This window comes from Sapajus apella, unplaced genomic scaffold (assembly GCF_009761245.1).
Source record: "Sapajus apella isolate SASKATOON/1434 unplaced genomic scaffold, GSC_monkey_1.0 scaffold157, whole genome shotgun sequence".
Classification (NCBI taxonomy): Eukaryota; Metazoa; Chordata; class Mammalia; order Primates; family Cebidae; genus Sapajus; species Sapajus apella.
Window position 1 is genome coordinate 2,362,257 of NW_022437097.1, and position 22,127 is coordinate 2,384,383.

The 22,127-nt window shown below is 38.3% G+C and overlaps 1 protein-coding gene across 2 annotated transcripts in view; it reads right to left on the bottom strand.

The window, feature by feature from the left end:
- Positions 1-540: 540 nt before the first annotated feature.
- The window catches only part of NAA35 (N-alpha-acetyltransferase 35, NatC auxiliary subunit), an 81,978-nt gene continuing 60,391 nt past the window's right edge, over positions 541-22,127 (bottom strand). Inside the window, exons 15-23 of one of the 2 annotated variants that reach the window (XM_032266331.1) lie at positions 13,801-13,867; positions 11,455-11,553; positions 10,684-10,862; positions 7,602-7,738; positions 6,710-6,777; positions 5,877-6,017; positions 5,456-5,578; positions 3,038-3,118; positions 541-2,101 (exon numbers count right to left, since the gene is read on the bottom strand). In XM_032266331.1, coding sequence (XP_032122222.1) covers positions 2,042-2,101; positions 3,038-3,118; positions 5,456-5,578; positions 5,877-6,017; positions 6,710-6,777; positions 7,602-7,738; positions 10,684-10,862; positions 11,455-11,553; positions 13,801-13,867 — 955 coding nt within the window. In that variant the 3' untranslated portion in view covers positions 541-2,041. The remainder of the gene's footprint in view (positions 2,102-3,037; positions 3,119-5,455; positions 5,579-5,876; positions 6,018-6,709; positions 6,778-7,601; positions 7,739-10,683; positions 10,863-11,454; positions 11,554-13,800; positions 13,868-22,127) is intronic. The other variant, XM_032266332.1, reaches the window with a different exon arrangement.

Sequence of the window (22,127 nt, forward strand, 5' to 3'; positions counted from 1 at the left end):
CTAGCCAGGCAGGCATGTGCCTACAATCCCAGCTACTCTGGGGGCTGAGGCGGGAGGATCACTTCAGCCCATAAGTTTGGGTCTAGTTTGGGCAAGATAGTGAAATCTCATCTCTTAAATAAACTAAAAACGAAAAATTAAAGCTACTTAAAGGAAAACACATGATTCTGTCAGTAACATACACTAATAAATCTCATACTAATAAATCTTTTAGTTGATAGATTAGAAGGAAAACTTTTACTTAGGAAGACTTATTTCAAAATAACCTAGCTGCTCCTCTATCCCAGCAGACCCAATTAGACATAGTGGTTAAAAAATGCCCCCTCTTAATTGAAAGTGATCCCATCATCTAGCAGGGCCCATGCTGCCTTAATCTATATTCCTTTTTTTTTTTTTTTTTCCCCTTTTAAGGGGGACATATTTTTTATGTGTTGTATCTTCATCTTGGTCACTGGGAAGGAAGAATAATTTCTCAGGCTTTCTAACTTGCTTCAGGCTCTCTTCTTAGTTGTTTCCAAATGTTTTCCTCTCTGCATTTTCTTTTGATTCTTTTGTTTCTTGTCTTGCCTATTACCTACCATTTCTTTGCCTTTTTTTTATTTAAAGCATTCAGTAATTACCAGCCAGAAACAGTGTTTTCACTCTCAACCAAGTAACTAAATCAGCAACAGATATACTCTTTCTCTCTCCATAATTCAAGTTTCTATTGTACAGGCTACTTAAAAAAACAAAAACATTTTTTAAAAAGACTTCTGGGTTCTACAATTTCAGGATGCCTAATGGCTGTTCCTGAATAACACAAGTATTATCACTCTTGGAAAAGAGAGCCAGGCTACCTCATTAGCTGCTAAGAGGGGCGACAAGAAGATTCTTAGCAAGTTCAGTAAGGTTAGCTGCTTTAAAGTATTTCCAGAAAAGTTTCACTATTGTGTTTTTACGAAAGGTATCAAATCAGAGTAAGATATTTGAAGCTGAAAACCCTTTTAACCATAGACCAAATATAAAACCGTCACTAGCCTTAGGTCAAGCCACCAAAGCCAATTTAAGCCACAGAGTAACTCATTTTGAAAGAGTACTGCCTGCTACAGAGGACAAAAAGGAAGGCCCAAGAGGCCTGGACAGCTGCCATCACAAACATGAAAGTGAGACATGATGAACAGGAAAGGAAGGGGAGAGCCTCGGGCACCAGGCACTTGAAAGCACAGGGGAATGTAGTCAGTTTTTCAAAGCCAGAGGATACTGAACAGACCCCCCCCACCAATGAAAATGTTTCATGGGTTAAACTGAACATGAAGTAAAACAAAAAGGAGTACACCACATTTAAACCTAGACCTAAATTTTAATCTATATACATTTCTATCTGCCTCCTTTTTGAATAATGTCACCAGCAAACATAATGTATAGTCTTTTAAAAGTGCCAAAAGTAACAGGTAAAGGATTTTTTACACATCCATATTCTTACAGATATATAATTTGTGATGTCATGACACATAAAATCACAATTCTCATGTAATTTAGTTTGTTTATATCTTAGAGGCCCTCCCAAAAACCCCTTCTAAAGGTATTTTACCAAAATCTCATACAAGTGTTTAATTAATCCCTTGATTTGAAACTTCCTTTTGGATAACGTTTTTGGAAAGAGCATACACCTTCTTTAGTTCTTAATATGGACAAAGAGCTAATGTTTTTCATCTCCAGCAGTGCATTTTTTTTTTGTCAAGAAATTTATTAACCTTTACAAACACTATTTTCACTCAATCATTCATAAAAAATGATTTGTGATTAAATCTGTAATAAAACCATATAACGTTCATCAATGCATTCAATAAGACCAGTTTCTTCCATGGAACATAATAAACCACTTTAAAACAGCAGTTTTCATTCACGTCATATAAGGCTGTCAAACTAAAAGTATTCCTTATAATGAGTTATCTAAGAAATCCATCTCACTCCCCATGATGTGGAGCCTGGTACATGTGCCCTCTAAGAGTGGGGTCTGAAAGTAGACTCTGCCCTTTTATGGTCACTTTCCCAGTCTCTCTCAAACAAGTTTCACAACAGGAAAATATTTATGAGCAGAGAAATCAAATTCAGGAGGAACCTGTTAAAGAAAGCCAGAAAGTCAACGAATGTATCTACAAATATTCATATGGTACACAAAACAGATTATTTTTGAGTTTCTTGTGTTTTTAGAAACAAAGCAGCACAAAACAGATTAAAAAAAAAAAAAAACACTAGGTAATGACAAAAAAAGGTAGGAACTAATCTGGAAGAAAAACTGATGTTTTTGGGTTTTATGAAGGTCATAAGAAAGCAGGCTGACCAGCTGTTTTCTATCTTCAGAGAACAGTTAACAAAGATAAATAGTCAAATTACAGGAAAGACATTCAGTTAGATCAGGGGTCAGCACACTTTTTAGTTCCAGGGTAACTGACAGAACTAAGCAATGAAATAAGAGTCAGTAGGAAACCAGGGCAGGAGAGGAGGAAGGCAGATCTTGGGAAACAGTGGAATACAAGGTGCGCAATACACACAGGCAAATGCCGCCATGGTGCCTCAGCGGCTGGCCTCTCCACAGCACAGAACCTCTACTCTGAAATGCTGATGTGGCATGGATGATATAATATTACCAAGAAAAGCTTATAGACTCTTCTTCTGAGCCATTACAAAGAAATCTTTCATTATTAAAGCATTCACTTTCCCAAAGGTAGATGCCTTTTAAATACCTCATACTTCTCCCGTAAAATTTTCTTTACATTTTTTTTTTTACCCCAAGTTATTTGGTAATTTATACAGCAAGGAGATGGAAAAACACATGGGCAGACTTTAGAAATTTTAACTCAACAAAATAAACATTTTATACATCTCAAGGCAAAATGGCAAGCTCTAGTAAATGTTTTGCTGCTGAACTAAAATTTTTAGAATGATTTTTGTTCAGTGGTTCAATTTTTTCTGTAATATTTACACATCTTATTGGAAAAAATTATGAAACTTCACAATAATTTAAGACCATTTCTTTTTCCCACAATGTACTCACTTTAGATTCCTTTTTGTGTCCTCCTGCCAATAACTTCATAACCACAAAGTTGGGTTTGGCAACCTTTAAAATTCTATTGACCTGAAACACGAACATAAAACTACTGAAACATAAACTACATAGTCAAAATTTCTTTCCTTTTTTGTTGAGACAGAGTCCTGCTGTCACCTAGGCTGGAGTATAGTGGTATGTATACGGCTCACTGAAGCCTCAACCTCCTGGCTCAAGCAGTCCTCCCACTTTGGCCTCCCGAGTGGCTGGGACTAGAGGTGTGCACCACCACACCCAGCTCATTTTTAAATTTTTGTAGAGATAGGATCTCCCTATGTTGCCCAGGCTGGTCCTGAACTCCTGAGTTCGAGCAGTCCTCCCTCCCACCTTGGCCTCCCAAAGTGCTGGTATTATAGGCAGGAGCCACTGTGGGCAGCCAACATTTCTTAATTATAGACAACAATAGGAATTTTATATAATGGAAGTGTTGATGTTTTATTAAATAAAGACAATTTAAAATTATTATATTTCTTTTTTTTTTTTTGAGACGGAGTTTCGCTCTTGTTACCCAGGCTGGAGTGCAATGGCGCGATCTCGGCTCACCGCAACGTCCGCCTCCTGGGTTCAGGCAATTCTCCTGCCTCAGCCTCCTGAGTCGCTGGGATTACAGGCACGCACCACCATGCCCAGCTAATTTTTTGTAGTTTTAGTAGAGACGGGGTTTCACCGTGTTGACCAGGATGGTCTCGATCTCTTGACCTCGTGATCCACCCGCCTTGGCCTCCCAAAGTGCTGGGATTACAGGCTTGAGCCACTGCGCCCGGCTATTATATTTCTTTTAATACAGAACTCCATTTCAATTAACTCTGAATTGAAAGGGCTACCCTATCTTGCATTCCTGAATAACAACCACAAAAAATTAGCCTGCAAAGTCCTGAAACAGCAGCACAGTATAGTATTTGGAGCACCGACTCATCTTTGAATAAATGAATGAAGTTTCACTAAATGAAATATGCCATGTATCATAGGTATCTCCTCAAATTTTTACACCCCCCTTTATATTTTCTTAGATGGTATACATGATTTTTAAAAAAGTGTCTTCCCTATCCCCTCTTCCAAGGCACTCTGTGCTTCTCTCCAAGGAAGGAAACAAATCTACCAATTCTGATGTATCATTCTAAAGATATTTTATATTCATATACATACATATAGGCTTCCTTGCCCACTTTGATTGAAACTGCACCTTTCTTTTTAGACTTCTTAAATCATAAAGAGCATTCCATCACAAAGGTCTTCCTTGTCCTTTTTAAGGCTGCATAGTATTGCATCATATGACTATATCATAATTTATTAGTCCCTGTTGTTAGATACTGTTTCTTTCTTCCAATTTTTTGCTATTAGAAATCCTGCTACAAAAAATATTCTTATATTCATCACTTTCACTTCCTATATGTGTTCATGTATCTATATAAGATAAATCCCAAAAAGCAGAATTACTGGATCTAAGCATTTATGATTTTTTGACAAATACTGCTAAGCTACCTGTCTATGGAAGTTGTCCCAAGATATACTTCCCAAAACAGTATGTACATGTTACAGGTAGCTTTTAGAAAATAAATGTATTTCAATAAAGTTAGGGATATGGTAAATTATTAAAATACCAAAAGCCTGAAAAAATTTTTCCCCAAGTTTATTTTGATATCTCAGTCTTCAAAAGCAATAACCTTTCTTTTATAAGGTTGTCCTGTGACAACTGGCCAGATCATTTTTAATATTTATGTAAGACACAGTTACATTTTAATAATTTTTGAGATTTTCACTCTAGTCACCTAGGCTGGAGGGCAACGGTGCAATCTCAACTCACAGCCACCTCCCGCATTTCAGCAATTCTCCTGCCTCAACCTCCCCAGTAGCTGGGATTAAAGGCATGCACCAGCATGCCTGGCTAATTTGTATTTTTAGTACAGACAGGGTTTAACCATGTTGGCCAGGCTGGTGTCAAACTCCTGACCTCAGATGATCCACCTGCCTTGGCCTCCCAAAGTGCTGAGATTATAGGCGTGAGTCACTGCGCTCAGCCCCTTTGACAAACTACTGATTAAAACAGAAATGTTTCAATGCTAACATTTTGAGCTATGAATCAGATCAGTCTGGATCTTAGGTTTACCCTTCTTACTTTATGGTTGTGAGTCTTAATTTGTCTTTGCATTGACTTCTGAATTTACACAAAGCAGGTATTTACATCACCTCATTCTTAAAGTCTGACAAGGTTAGTATGACAAAACTATCTGAAATCCTTTGCAGAAACATGACAAGCTCCATTCACTAATACTATAAAGTTCACTTTTATAATTAACTTTCATCCAGCTGTCAGAGATGTATTTCCTGCTAAATTTTCCCCTAGAATCACAGTGAATCCAGTCTCACCTCATGGTCCGGGTTAGGAATATTTTCCAGTATCATTTTTGCCTGCTGAAAGTGTTTACTAGCTGCCACATACAGTTCAGGAGACTGAGGAGGAGGGCTGTATTTATTGAGGTCAGACATTTCCTAAAAAGGAGAAATATAATTCAAAACACATTTAATATGAACAACTCTAAAATCCCATTTCTAATTATTAAAGAATTCTACATTTTCTATTCACCATATACAGACACTGGGGCAAACATTCAGCACATCTCCCTAGTTTTAACTAGGTAATATATAATTCTCAACCCTCATATACTACCTCATATTATTCTTATAATTTAAATAATTACTAATGTAACAAGATGGCTAGGTACACAACAGCATCTCTCTAAAAAAGTTGAACTAAAAATTTCATGACAATTTCACTGAGCAGGTTCACCTTGAACTGTAAGTAGTGCACTGGTGGTGGGGTCATCACACTGTTGAATGGAGCAAACCTGTGTTCATACCGAACTTGTTCACTATCAAGCTCAAACTTCGGTTTACGTACTTTGCCATCCATGTCAAATGCTACCATGGTCTAAAGGAAAAAGGACAAGAAAAAACATGACATCAATATGAAAAAGTGAGCACTCTCATCAATACAGAATAGAAAACAAAGAAACAGCTATTTAAAACCTTCAAGTAAATGCTTCTGAAGAAATGAGGACATATAATTTTCATAGTCACAGGTCCTATTTTCAAACAAAGTCCATGTTTTGCTTTATGCCTTTTAATGTTAAGTTGCCTCAAATAATTTCTTGGACTGCCAAGTACAACATAAAAGTTAGTACCCATTACCTCTTGAAAAGGCCTGCTTTTGCTTAAGCCATTTGTTGTGGAGCTCACCCTCTTCCCAATACACTCCCCTAAAAAACCTAAACTCCATCTTTTCCAGGAAGCCTTGCCTGATCAATTAGAAGTACTCTCTTCCTTTTCATACTATCTGTCACAGATACATCAACAGGCCTGTCACTAAAGACTTGAAGCAAGGTCCATATAGAATTAGTATCTCCTGCAATGTACCCAGTACAAAGTATCTCACACACAGCAAGGGCTCAAATGGTTGTTGAACAAATTAATGATAATAAAGGTAATCTTCAAGCAGACAGGAAGTAAAACAAAGGTGAAATTAGAATCTGTAAAGAATCACAGAAGAGAGTTCATTTTAAATAAACCATATGATAGGAATACAGCTAAAAGGCAAAAAGAACTTCACTTTCAACAACTTACTTTAAACATTCCAGCACACATGTTCTGATATGCTTGGCTCATTGTGATCTCTCGGCTCAATGGGCGAACTGTAATTTAGAAAGAAAACTTCCATAATCTTTTCCTCATCCCTCTTGCATTATTGCAAAGAGAATCTAATTTTAAAAAATCTTCCAGCTTGTATACTAAATTAAAACTTCAGTTTGTTCATACAGGCTAAATTTTACTTATGGTCACAACCTACAAATAATAAAATACAATAATCATGCCCCAAATAGCTAACACTGTAAAATTCCAGTATGAAGTAATTATAACTTTTCTGAATTCACCCCCACAGAGACTTAAGCTCTTATATGGAAACCGGTGACTACAGTGATTTAATGACCCACCCAAACTGCTTTAAGTCCTAAGGAAAAAATATAAAGTCATATTTTATAATAATTGTAGGCAATATCCGTAGCCTTCCCTAAGTGATCAATAGGGCAGTCCCTTTCAAACAGTTCTCTTTTCTCATGGTTCTTGGATGATGCCTCAGGGTGTTCTGTGACCACCTTTTGGTGCCCACTCCCACAGCACAGCTCCAGAACTCCTTCCCTTCTGCGCTATCAGGCTCTGTCAAAAGGTCAATGCGCTCCTGCTGTCTTGTTCCCTGTATCTTACTTGCATACTCCACATGGCTACTTCTTGATCAATGATCCTCTGATACAAAGAATAGCAAAGAAATGAAAGCAAGGAAAGGAACCAAAAAGCTCGTATCATTAATACTAGGACTCAGTCTCTACCTTACAGTTTCTGAAGAAAAAAGGAACAAAAACTAAAATATAATGACTAATTCATGAAGTAGTTCTCCATCTAATTACTTATAAAAATTAAAGTATACTCTGTTCTTAAGTTTAAAAATAATCCACAGCACCTTTCTTTTTTTTCTTTGTTTTTTTACTACTACGGCCTTTCTGCTGCTCTTCCATTATCCTCTCCTCTGCCATTTGAGAGCCATCGGCACGACTCAGTGTTGACATCAACCATGCATAAAGGAATTCAGAGAGATACCTTACAGGATACAAAATGTTAGTTAATCATAGGTGTCTAAATGAGACAGCTTCGTCAACACGTATATTAACAATAATAGATATTTCAAATAATGCTTTAGGTCTTTAAAAACAGATCATTCGATTTGATAACAGATTAGATCTTACAAGAAATAAACATAAGGATTAATTTTCCCTTTGTATACTTTACGACTTTCCAGAAGATTTCTTGATAATTATATATATACATAAGCAAATCAAACAAATGCCTAAGTTTTTATTACATCAGAACACATTCAGTTCAGTCTATAAATTTTTTCTTCTAATCACAAACCAAGCAAATAAAATCAAAGATAAACAATTACTGGCATTATATACACTCGTTCTTAAAAATTAAGAACACTCACATTTACAATTTACTTGAGTTTATTTAATAAATCAAATATAAAACAGAACATTCTACCAGACACTAATTTTTCAGAACTTTAACACTGCTAAGGCAGAAAAGTATTCAAATCTAGGAGATATATATATATATACACACACACTCTTTATAACAATAATAAATAAGAATGCCTATAATTTCACATGGAGAGCAAACAATTCCTGGCCCTGAATTTAACATTTACTATAGTACCCTTTTATAGCATGTAACTGAATTTTGTTTCCCTGCCACCCTACAAAATTTGAGAGTCCATAACAACCCATATAGCATAATTCAAGTGAAGGATTTCTACAGGGAACTGATGGTGCCGTCTACCTTCTGTTTAGCTAATCTAAGGAAACAAGAGTGAAGGGGAGAACTAAGATGCAGGCTTTTCTTTTTAAATATCAGGTACCTCAATGATCTTTTAAGTGCTTTATAAAAATTAATATACATTTATGTCTAAGGAGAGAGTGCCGATATTCTGTACCAAGGTTCTCAAATTGTCATCTCTGGGCCAGCAGTTCACCTGAGAACCAGTTAGAAATGCAAATTATTTGGTCTCACCCTAGACCTAACAGGTCAGAAATTCTAGGAACTTAGTCCAGAAATTTGTGTATTAATGCATTTTCCAAAAGAACAGGATACATGTTAAAGTTTAAGAATCACTGATTTTGCTGATGATTTTTAAAAAGTCCACATGCTTCAGGGATCATATGCATGAAAAACAACTAAAGATATCCTGGGGGCCGGGCGCGGTGGCTCAAGCCTGTAATCCCAGCACTTTGGGAGGCCAAGGCGGGTGGATCACGAGGTCAAGAGATCAAGACCATCCTGGTCAACACGGTGAAACCCCGTCTCTACTAAAAAAAGTACAAAAAATTAGCTGGGCATGGTGGCGCGTGCCTGTAATCCCAGCGACTCAGGAGGCTGAGGCAGGAGAATTGCCTGAACCCAGGAGGCGGAGGTTGCGGTGAGCCAAGATCGCGCCATTGCACTCCAGCCTGGGTAACAAGAGCGAAACTCCGTCCCAAAAAAAAAAAAAAAAAAAGATATCCTGGGGAAATGCAGGAACCCAGTCTGTAATTTTGAAATTAATAGCAGTTCAAAACCAGTATGAAAAGACCACAAGGGTTATTTATGGGTAAGTTCCTTTAACAAGAAAAGAAATGAATCTGCTTATGTATGTAGACAAATGTGTAATGGAGTATTTATCTGAGTATCATTCATTTGCTGAATTAAGGATCCCAATTCTCTATGTACAAAAGCATATAAAAATTATATTTTGATCTGAGAAATCAAGAACAAAAGGTTCCATTAGCTGCTTCAAAGCACAAAAGAAAAAACCTGAGCATTTTCCCCTATAAAAAGGAGCAAAAGTAGACAGGTGCAGTGGTGCACATCTGTAGTTCCATCTACTTGACAGGCTGAGGTGGGAAGACTGACAACCTAGGCGCTCAAAACCAACCTGGGCCATATGGCAAGACCCCATCTCAAAATACAGAAATGAAAACAAAACCAGAATTGTCTACTATGGATTAATAACAATATGTAGTATCCAAAGTAGCTATATAAATACCTGTTATTAAGGATTATTTATTATCTATATAAATGTTGAAGAATATATAGCAAGGAAAATTATTCTCATATTACTAAGTTGATGCTCAAATTCATTTTTCACAGCCAAGCATTATCTGTTAAGAGCCCTCACTTCTCGTAACAAAATCTATGTCAATAGCATGGAAGAGAATTACTTCCCCTCCTACAGCAGTGACTTCAGAGAATATAGAGTATCTTAATGACTAAGTTCAATAAATTTAAATAAGTTTAAAAGGTGAACTCTATTAAAGCCTAATATACTAAACCTGAGTGTTTGTGATGAGTAACATCGGTCATCAGTTTAAAACAATGTGCCAGACTGAGAAAAAGATTCAAAATAACTGAATTCATTAATGCTCAATCTTATTTTCTTTCTACGACAGCTTATTTTCTTTCTATGACAGCTTTTACATGCCTAAAATATGCTCAAACATCCTCTTACTAGGTTTATTTTGTCCTCAAGTGAAAGGGAAGAACTATTCTGCTGAAGATTATCTTTTATCAACTCCAAAGCTCCTGAAGTGACTCCTCAGCACCACAGTTTGAAATAGTTATGCTCTGAGTCATCATGTTGGTCCTGATTTCTTCTCAGAGACAGACATGATTCCAATTTGATGTTTAACTCTGTCAAGTACATCCACAGCTAGTGCTGCAAAATGTGTTAATTTTTCTCCATAGGAGCAAATAAATGTTCTTTAATTAATCCACTTACTTTGGAGCCATTTTTTGTAATTTTTACATAAATATTTGGAAAAATATGCTCATATGTTATAGCACTTAAAGATATTCAAGATAATACAGCTCTAATTTTCAAATTTTTCCAACTGTCTCACAACTAAAGTTAAAATATACTAAATAAAAAAGTACCCTAAAGTTAACTCTAAATTCTCTCAGAACTTATCCATTCCACCCACCACCAGTTTTAACTCAAATTGTGCTCTTACCAATATATGTAATAGTACTCGTGCATACTGTAGAGTTCCAATTCAAAGCCGCTTAGAAGATACTGTATCATAATGCGAAGGTTATGGTAAAGGACCCAGGTACCTAAACAGGCCAAATGTTGCCTTTGGGGTTCCTGTTTCAACAGCATGGTGTGAAGCGCTGCATCAACCTTCTCTGCCTATTAAAATACAATGTCATAAACTGTGTTCACTTTGTTTTCTTAAGGTAATTAGAGAACTTTAAAAAACATACAGCTAAAAATCATACGAGCAGAAAATTTAAATCTGACCACCCAAAGAAACATTTTTCAAATGCATTTTTAGTTAGGTTTACATTCAAAGTTCTCATTTCACAATGGTTAACATTTACCTCAACATGCCTTAAACTAAAACTACAACAAATTCACAGGACAAAAATATAAATAATACACTTCAGGTCCTAACTTATCAATATTGCTGCTGCACATATATTAACTTTAAAATTAATATATTAATATTTTTCTTGATGTAAGCTTGTTATGAAACTATTTTATACATATTTCATAATTTATTCTGATTACCAAAGAAATATTTAAGATGTCTATCAGTTTGGATTATTGTTCTGTTTCATTCTGGAAATTTTCGTGTAAGAAACTGTTATATTTTAAGTGAAAAGTGCATCATGTTGAAAAATTAAAAAATCAAAATACTGTTCTGAAGAATTGTTTTTAGAAATCTGTACAAAGTGTGTGAATTATTCAATTTCCGAAGAGAGGGGAACTTGGCTCTTACCTCATCCTGCAAGGTAGCAAATTCCTCAAGAATATGACCAAGCTTATCTCTCTGTCGAGCCCTGTTATGTCCATGGATCTGAATAAGACTACAGAATGGCTGCAATATACATATAATTTGTCAACCATAAATATGAAATTTCCCGGTACTAAAGAAACATAAAATTCCAAGTTCACAATCTGGTTTAAGGGAAAAAAAATGCTGCGTATATAAGAATTATGTCTATGTATATTTTTAATTTTACACAGGTGTTTAACACCAGAATTTATCAATAACTGGATAAAAATAGCTTCATGTGAAACTTGTTTTCATATGGGAAAAACACCTTCCTCCAACCTCTAGATATCTTCTTGCAATTTCACGAGGACAATTTCTTTCCTGCTTATTTTGAGTCAAAAGCCAATGTTCAAGGCTGACATTCCTATGCTGCTATAAATATACCAGAATGCCTAATAATTATATAGCTTAAGAAGAGCTAATAGCCATAAACCCTCACTAAGGTTCTTTATTCCTGCTTTCTCCAGACAGTATTCTCATCTAAAATACTATGTAACATTCCACTAACCAGGCAACTGACGTGGATTAGTAAGATGCTTTAAGTGTGAATCAGAAGATTCTCAAAGTATAATATTGTTTTATATTTACATACTTAAGACAGATACTATCTCATTTGGTCAATAACTACCCTGTAAGAGGTCAGAGAAGATGTAAGAATTTTACTCTCTCAAGAGTGGAAAAAAAGTGATATGCCTGATAAAATATTAATAACAACAATGAAATAAAGTCTGATCTATTGTTTCTTTCTCTTTTCCCCATACCATGCTGCCTTTCTATATATATATATATTTAGTAACTGGAATTAGGCCCAAAAGAACTGCCTGTTGGAGTTCTCTAAAATAAATATTCCATCTAATTAAATAAAAATGAGGCTGGGTGTGGTGGCTCACGCCTGTAATCCCAGTGCTTTGGGAAGCCAAAGCAGGCAGATCACTTGAGCTTAGGAGTTCAAGACAGGCCTGGCCAGCAGGGTGAAACCCTGTCTCCAGAAAAAAAAAAAAATAGCCAAGTGTGGTGAAATGAGCCTGTAGTCCCAGCTACTCTGGATGCTGAGTGAGAGGATGGCCTGAGCCCAGGGGGTAGAAGTTGCAGTGAGCCAGGATCACGCTACTGCACTCCAGCCTGGGTAAGAGGGAGACCCTGTCTCTAAATAAACAACAAAAATAATTAAACAAAAACAATTCAATTCACTACAAGGTTTGCATTTTTTCCTATTACTTGATACAGAAAAAAGTTTGTGATCTCATTTAAATTTATATATATTGTACTTTTTTTTTTTTAGACAGAGTTTCACTCTTGTTGCCCAGGCTGGGGTGCAGTGACGTTACCTTGGCTTACTGGAATCTCTACCCCCTGGGCTCAAGCAATCCTCCCACCTCAGCATCCGGAGTAGCTGGGACTACAGGCTCACACCACCACACCTGGCTAATTTTTTGTGTGTTTTTTTGTGGAGACAGGGTTTCACCCTGTTGGCCAGGCTGGTCTCAAACTCCCGACCTCAGGTGATCCACCCGCCTCAGCCTCCTAAAGTGCTGGAATTATAGGCGTGAGCCACGGCACCCGGCCAATAATTTTATTATAATTCAGTTCATTAAAAATAATACAAAGTATATAAGGATGTTAAAAAATACTCTTTGTTCGTAAGGTTAAAAAAAAATAAAGTTTTTATGTCCATTCACAAAAAATTTTGAGGAAGCAACTGCTGTTTTCCCAGTTGAGAGTCATAACATTCCCTATCTGTAGTCCCTGCAGGCTGCAGTGGGAGGTCATCCAAGGCTGCCTCTGTAGCTAATAACCTATCAGAAGACCTTAGGTTATAAAACCATCTACCCAAGTGTTAGGAGGAGACAGTTTTTATTTATTCACTGAAAAAAAGAAATATTACAAGAAAAAAAAGCATAAAGATACTAATGGAATTACAGCCAAGCCTTTTTTTTTTTTTTTTTTTTTCTGGATACAAAGTCTTATTCTGTCGCCCAGGCTATAGCGCAGTGGCGCGATCTTGGCTCATTGAAACCTCCACCTCCTGGGTTCAAGTGATTCTCCCGCCTCAGCCTCCTGAGTAGCTGGGACTACAGGTGTGTAACACCATGCCTGGCTAATTTTTGTAATTTTAGTAGAGATGGGGTTTCCCTATGTTGGCCAGACTGGTCTCAAACTCCTAACCTCTGGTGATCCACCTGCCTCAGCCTCCCAAAGTGCTGGGCTTAAAAGCATGAGCCACCACACCTGGCCACAGTCTACCATTTTAAAAGTACCCATTACAACAATCCAAATTGTAGACCTTACCCGAACACAGTGAGTAACAAAGGAGTCAATACAGTCCTTGGCCTGGTGATTATTATACAGGTAGCACCTGAAAGATAATATTCGTATCATTAAAATCAATCTATTCAGCCCAAACAAAAGCAGCAGCAATAACTGCAGATGCTACCAAATAACAGAGAAGGTGAATAAAGAAGAAATGAAACTGATTCCTAAGTTGAAGAATGTCAGTATTAGATTAAGAAGGAGAGATCCAAGATGGCCGTTTAGGAACAGCTCGGAGTTGCAGCTCCCAGTGAATGCACAGAGGGTGAGTGGAGGCCGCATTTTTACTGCCCACGGACCAGGAGATTCCCAGGCAGAGGAAGCCCACGGGTCGCCAGTGCGGCTGTTTTGGCCGGCGTAGTTCTTTTGGTTGGCGGGGCTGCTTTGCCCTGTGTGGCTGCTTTGTCAGCACCCTGGCCGGCGGTTCTCCGTACAAAATACACTGGTCCGGGTGCCCTTTTGGCTTGCGATTGGAGCCCCAGGAAGTTGCACATTCATCTGATTAAAGAGGGGACTATACAGGGAGTCAGGCCAGGAGATTCCTGAGCAAAAAAAGCGCCACGAATCTCAGCGCCCGCTGTTTAAGCCGGCACAGTAGGTTGCCGCACAGGTAACAGATCCCGGCACCCTTTCAACAGACGACTGGAACATCTGGGATAAAAAAGAAAAAAAGAAAAAGGCTCTGAGGCAGGGAGCCAGGTGATCAGGCTTGGCTGGTCCCACCCCAACAAAAGAACAACAATCAGAAACTCTCTGGATTGAGAGTTTCACAGCAAGAGCAGCTGAATCCAGAACGGGCCAGCTCTGTGGGGGAGGGGCGTCTGCCATTACCGAGGCACTTCACCACTAAGGAGGTACTCCGCCATGGCTGAGGCAGCCTGCCGTTGCCAAGGCAACCTGCCATTGATGAGGGTGCCTGTCGTTGCCAAGGCAACCCGTTGTTGCCGAGGGAACCTGGCATTACAGAGAGTCCGCCAATACACAGGCGGGCCACCATTGCTGAGGCAGTTCTAACTACACCCATATAAACAAGACTGCCGGGAGGTTCTCAGGGCAGCTGGGCGGAGCCCACAGCAGCTCAGCAAAGCCTCTGCAGGCAGACAGCGACTAGCCTGCCTCCTTGCTGGGCAGGGCAGCCCTGGGGAGAAAAAAAAAAAAAAAAAGGCAGCAGAACAACAGAAACTCATAAACTCATAAATAAAGCCCTAACTCTCTGGGACAGAGCACCTAGAAACAAAAAGAGGTTTATGAGTTCTGCTGCAGGAGACTTAAACGTACCTGCCCAGCAGCTCTGAATAAACAACGGAGCTCACAGCTCACCACCTGAACTCCTATAAAAGACAGACTGTCTCCTCAAGCAGCTCCCTGGCCCCTGTATATCCAAAGAGTCACCTCATAAAGGAGACATCAGACTGACATTTGGCACGTATCCTTCTGGGACAAAGATAGCAGAAGAAGAAACTGGTAGTAACCCTTACTGTTCTGCAGCAGCTGCAGGCGATCCCCAGGGAAGCAGGGCCTGGAGTGAACCTCAGCAGACCTACAGCAGAGGGGCCAGACTGTTAGAAGGAAAACTAAGAAACAGAAATAACTTCATCATCAACAAACTAGATGTCCACTCAGAGACCCAATCTGAAAGTCAGCAACTACAAAGACGACAGGTAGATAAATCCATAAACATGGGAAGAAACCAGCGCAAAAAGGATGAAAACAGCCGACACCAGAAGACCTCTCCTCCTACAAGGGATCACAACTCCTCACCAAGGAAACAAGGTTGGATGGAGAATGAGTGTGATGAAATGACAGAATCAGACTTTAGAAGGGGGGTAGTAAACTTCCGTGAACTAAAAGAACATGTTCTAACCCAATGCAAAGAAACTAAGAGCCTTGAAAAAAGATTAGACAAAATGCTAACGAGAATGGACAACTTAGAAAGGAATATGAGTGAATTGATGGAGCTGAAAAACACAACATGAGAACTTCACGAAGCATTCACAAGTTTCAACAGCCGAATTGACCAAGCAGAAGAAAGGATATCAGAGATTGAAGATCAACTCAATGAAATAAAACGAGAAGGCATGATTAGAGAAAAACAGGTAAAAAGGAATGAACAAAGTCTCAAAGAAATGTGGGACTATGTGAAAAGACCTAATCCACGTTTGATATGTATACCTGAATGTGACGAAGAGAATGAATCCAAGCTGGAAAATACTCTTCAGGATATTATCCAGGAAAACATCCCCAACCTAGCAAGGCAGACCAATATTCAAGTCCAGGAAATACAGAGAACACCACAAAGATATTCCTCACGAAGAGCAACCCCAAGGCACATAATCGTCAGATTCACCAGGGTTGAAATGAAAGAGAAAATACTAAGGGCAGCCAGAGAGAAAGGTCGGGTTACCCACAAAGGGAAGCCCATCAGGCTCACAGCAGCTCTCTCAGCAGAAACCCTACAAGCCAGAAGAGAATGGGGGCCCATATTCAATATTCTTAAAGAAAAGAACTTTCAACCCAGAATCTCCTATCCAGCCAAACTAAGCTTCATAAGTGAAGGAAAAATAAAATCCTTTGCGAACAAGCAAGTACTCAGAGATTTCGTCACCACCAGGAGAGCTTTACAAGAGCTCCTGAAAGAGGCTCTACACATAGAAAGGAACAACCAGTACCAGCCACTCCAAAAACATGCCAACTGGTAAAGAGAATCAACACAATGAAGAATGTGTATCAACTAATGGACAGAGCCAGCTAGCACCAAAATGGCAGTATCAAATTCACACATAACAATATTAACCCGAAATGTAAATGGACTAAATGCCCCAATCAAAAGACACGGACTGGCAAATTGGATAAAAAGCCAAAACCCATTGGTGTGCTGTATCCAGGAAACCCATCTCATGTGCAAGGATACACAAAGGCTCAAAATAAAGGGATGGAGGAAGATTTACCAAGCAAATGGAGAGCAAAAAAAAGCAGGAGTTGCAATTCTCATCTCTGATAAAACAGACTTTAAAGCAACAAAGATCAAAAGAGACAAAGAAGGACATTACATAATGGTAAAAGGATCAATGCAACAAGAAGAGCTAACGATCCTAAATATATAAGCACCCAATACAGGAGCACCTAGATACATAAGTCTAGTTCTTAATAACTTACAAAGAGACTTAGACTCCCACACAATTATAGTGGGAGACTTTAACATCCCATTGTCAATATTAGACAGATCAACCAGACAGACAATTAACAAGGATATCCAGGACTTGAACTCAGACCTGGACCAAGCAAACCTAATAGACATTTACAGAACTCTCCACCCCAAATCCACAGAATATACATTCTTCTCAGCACCACATCATACCTACTCTAAAACTGACCGCATAATTGGGAGTAAATCACTCCTCAGCAAATGCAGAAGAACGGAAATCATAACAAACAGTCTCTCAGACCACAGTGCAATCAAGTCAGAACTCAGAATTCAAAAACTAACCCAGAACCACACAGCTTCATGGAAACTGAACAACTTGCTCTTGAATGTTGACTGGATAAACAATGAAATGGAGGCAGAAATAAAGATGTTCTTCAAAACCAACGAGAATGAAGACACAACATACCAGAATCTCTGGGACACATTTAAAGAAGTCTCTAGAGGAAAATATATAGCAATAAGTGCCCACATGAGAAGGAAGGAGAGATAAAAAATTGACACCCTATCATCAAAATTGAAAGAGCTAGAGGAGCAAGATCAAAAAAACTCAGTCTAGCAGAAGACAAGAAATAGCTAAGATCAGAGCAGAACTGAAGGAGATAGAGACACAAAAAACCCTTCAAAAAATCAATAAATCCAGGAGCTGGTTTTTTGAAAAGATCAACAAAACAGACCACTAGCCAGGTTAATAAAAAAGAAAAGTGACAATAACCAAATTGATGCAATAAAAAACGATAAAGGGGATATCACCACAGATTCCACAGAAATTCAAACCATCATCAGAGATTATTACAAACAACTCTATGCACATAAACTAGTAAACCTGGAAGAAATGGATAAATTCCTGGACACTTGCCTCCTCCCAAGCCTAAACCAGGAAGAAGCCAAAACCCTGAACAGACCCATAACAAGGTCTGAAGTTGAGGCAGCAATTAAGAGCCTACCACCCAAAAAAAGCCCAGGTCCAGACGGATTCACAGCTGAATTGTACCAGACATACAAAGAGGAGCTGGTACCATTCCTTCTGAAACTATTCCAAATAATCCAAAAAGAGGGAATCCTTCCCAAATCATTTTATGAGACCAACATCATCCTGATACCAAAACCTGGCAGAGACTCAACAAGAAAAAAAAACTTCAGGCCAATATCCATGATGAACATAGATGCAAAAATCTTCAATAAAATACTGGCAAGCCGATTGCAATAGCACATCAAAAAACTTATCCACCTTGATCAAGCAGGCTTCATCCCGGGGATGCAAGGCTGGTTCAACATATGCAAGTCTATAAACGTAATTCACCACATAAACAGAACCAAAGACAAAAACCACATGATTATCTCAATTGATGTAGAGAAGGCCTTTGACAAAATTCAACAGCCCTTTATGCTAAAAACACTCAATAAGCTAGGTATTGACGGAACGTATCTCAAAATGATAAAAGCTATTTACGACAAGCCAACAGCCAATATCATACTGAATGGGCAAAAACTGGAAGCATTCTCTTTGAAATCAGGCACTAGACAAGGATGCCCTCTCTCACCACTCCTATTCAATATAGTACTGGAAGTTCTAGCCAGAGCAATCAGGCAAGAAAAAGAAATAAAGGGCATTCAAATAGGAAAGGAGGAAGTCAAATTGTCTCTATTTGCAGACGACATGATTGTGTATCTAGAAGACCCCATCGTCTCAGCCCAAAATCTCCTGAAACTGATAAGCAACTTCAGCAAATCTCAGGATACAAAATCAATGTGCAAAAATCACAAGCATTCCTATACACCAATAACAGACTTAAAGAGAGCCAAATTAAGAACAAACTTCCATTCACAATTGCCACAAAGACAATAAAATACCTGGGAATACAACTAACAAGGAATGTAAAGGACCTCTTCAAGGAGAAGTACAAGCCACTGCTCAGGAAAATAAGAGGGGACACAAACAGATAGAGAAACATTCCATGTTCATGGTTAGGAAGAACCAGTATCATGAAAATGGCCATACTGCCCAAAGTAATTTACAGATTCAACGATATCCCCATCAAGCTACCAATGACCTTCTTCGCAGAACTGGTAAAAAAAAAACACCTTAAACTTCATATGGAACCAAAAGAGAGCCCGCATAGCCAAGTCAATTCTAAGCAAAAAGAACAAAGCAGGAGGCATCACACTACCAGACTTCAAACTATATTACAAGGCTACAGTAATCAAAACAGTATGGTACTGGTACCAAAACAGAGATATAGACCAATGGAACAGAACAGAGGCCTCGGAGGCAACACAGCATAACTACAACAATCTGATCTTCGACAAACCTGACAAAAACAAGCAATGGGGAAAGGATTCCCTGTTTAATAAATGGTGTTGGGAAAGCTGGCTAGCCATGTGCAGAAAGCAGAAACTGGACCCCTTCCTGACACCTTACACTAAAATTAACTCCAGATGGATTAAAGACTTAAACATAAGACCTAACACCATAAAAATCCTAGAAGAACATCTAGGCAAAACCATTCAGGACATAGGCATAGGCAAGGACTTCATGATCAAAACACCAAAAGCATTGACAACAAAAGCCAAAATAGACAAATGGGACCTAATCAAACTCCACAACTTCTGCACGGCAAAAGAAACAGTCATTAGAGTGAATCGGCAACCAACAGAATGGGAAAAAATTTTTGCAGTTTACCCATCTGACAAAGGGCTGATATCCAGAATTTACAAAGAACTAAAACAGATTTACAAGGAAAAAACAAACAAGCCCATTCAAAAGTGGGCAAAGGATATGAACAGATGCTTTACAAAAGAAGACATACGTGAGGCCAACAAACATAGGAAAAAATGCTCATCATCACTGGTCATCAGAGAAATGCAAATCAAAACTACATTGAGATACCATCTCACGCCAGTTAGAATGGCAATCATTAAAAAATCTGGAGACAACAGATGCTGGAGAGGATGTGGAGAAATAGGAACACTTTTACACTGTTGGTGGGAGTGTAAATTAGTTCAACCATTGTGGAAGACAGTGTGGTGATTCCTCAAGGACCTAGAAATAGAAATTCCATTTGACCCAGCAATCCCATTACTGGGTATATATCCAAAGGATTATAAATCATCTACTATAAGGACACGTGCACACGAATGTTCATTGCAGCACTGTTTATAATAGCAAAGACCTGGAACCAACCCAAATGCCCATTGATGATAGACTGGACAGGGAAAATGTGGCACATATATACCATGGAATATTATGCAGCCATAAAAAACGATGAGTTTGTGTCCTTTGTAGGGACATGGATGAACCTGGAAACCATCATTCTCAGCAAACTGACACAAGAGCAGAAAATCAAACACTCATAGGCGGGTGTTGAACAATGAGAACACATGGACACAGGGAGAGGAGCACTACACACTGGGGTCTGTTGGGGGGAAATAAGGGAGGGACAGCCGGGGGAGGGGAGTTGGGGAAAGAAAGCATGGGGAAAGAAAGCATGGGGAGAAGTGATAGATATGGGTGATGGGGAAGAAGGCAGCAGATCACACTGCCACGTGTATGCCTATGCAACAATCTTACATGTTCTTCACATATACCCCAAAACCTAAAATGCAATAAATTAAAAAAAAAAGATTAAGAAACATTTTATAATTACGTAATTCTCCCAATAAATCTGTGATATTTCCAATTCCTACAGATCTGTATTTGAACAATTAGAGTTGGATCCAATAAGATCGAATTAACAAGGAGAAAAGGAAAAGTCCAAAGTCTCACTTTTTCATGACACTACTTCAGTGTCATATACTTTCCTACAACTGATTTCCTCATGGACTGTGCTTACAATAGTAAAGAAAATACTATACAGGATACTAATTTTTTCTGTACCCCCACTTCTTGCCATTGGCTATAAATCACCTATACATCCCTTTGGCACTTCATCTCTTCTCACAAAGTGGTTTCCTTTGGTCTTCCTTATCTCTGATAAACAGAGCCTGGGTCACACAATGGAAAAGATAGGGTACCCAGCACCCACGAGAAAGAAAAAGGTAAACACTTGTAACAGGCAGTTGGTGAAATGGGAAGAGCTGAAGGTTCATTACATCTTTAACCCTAAAGCAAGAAAATTACTTGAGATTAAAATAAAGCACTTTTCAAAAAGGCTCTCTCAATCTAAAAATGATTATTTTCAAATTTAAAAATTCAGTATTTATAAAGTATGTTCATTAGTAGCCTTGAATATAAAGAGGAAGAACTTTCTTACAACACAGCAAAAATAACAAGGAGATGAATGTCATGAGGCATAGGTAAGGGAGATCTAGAAGACCAAGTTAGTATGCTAGGAGCTCTAAAAAAGGAAAAAACAAAACAGATGAAGGTGAAGCAGTAAATAAGTAATAACAGGGAAAAATAATCCGACTGAAAACTTGAGTCTTTAATGACTGAGTTCCAGGTAGGACTAGCTGAAAATCACACATGAATATTCTGGTAAAACTTCTGAACTCCTAAAATAAAGAGAACCTCGTCAATGCTCCAGAACAAAGTTTCAAATCACTTACAAAGGAAGAATGAATTCTCATCTATAACACTGCAATTTTTAAAACAGTGGAATTATAGACTACAATATAATAAACTTTTCCATATATACAGTCAATTATCGTTATTTGTGGTAGTTCCATAAAGTTTCTGAAGTTACAAAATTACACGATTAAATCATTGCTAATAGGGGAAATAAAGGGTTAGATTCCTATGAGTCTCTGGTCACAACATTTCCATGAACTAATCAATGTATAACCTTGTTTTATGTGTATTTCTGTTTAGGACACCTTAATTTAATGTAATAAAATATTGTTGATTTATTAACATCAAACTCATGGCCCAATAGCATATACCAAATGTGAACAGGCTGAATTCTGCTTTCAAAAGATTTGAACTAACAAAAATTACTCCATCATATAAAAGAAACATATTAGGCTGGGGCAGTAGCTCATGCCTACTATAAGCCCAGCACTTTGGGAGGCCAAGGTGGGCAGATCACTTGAGGTCAGGTGACCAGCCTGGCCAACATGTAAAACCCCATCTTTACTAAAAATATAAAAATTAGCTGGGCATGGT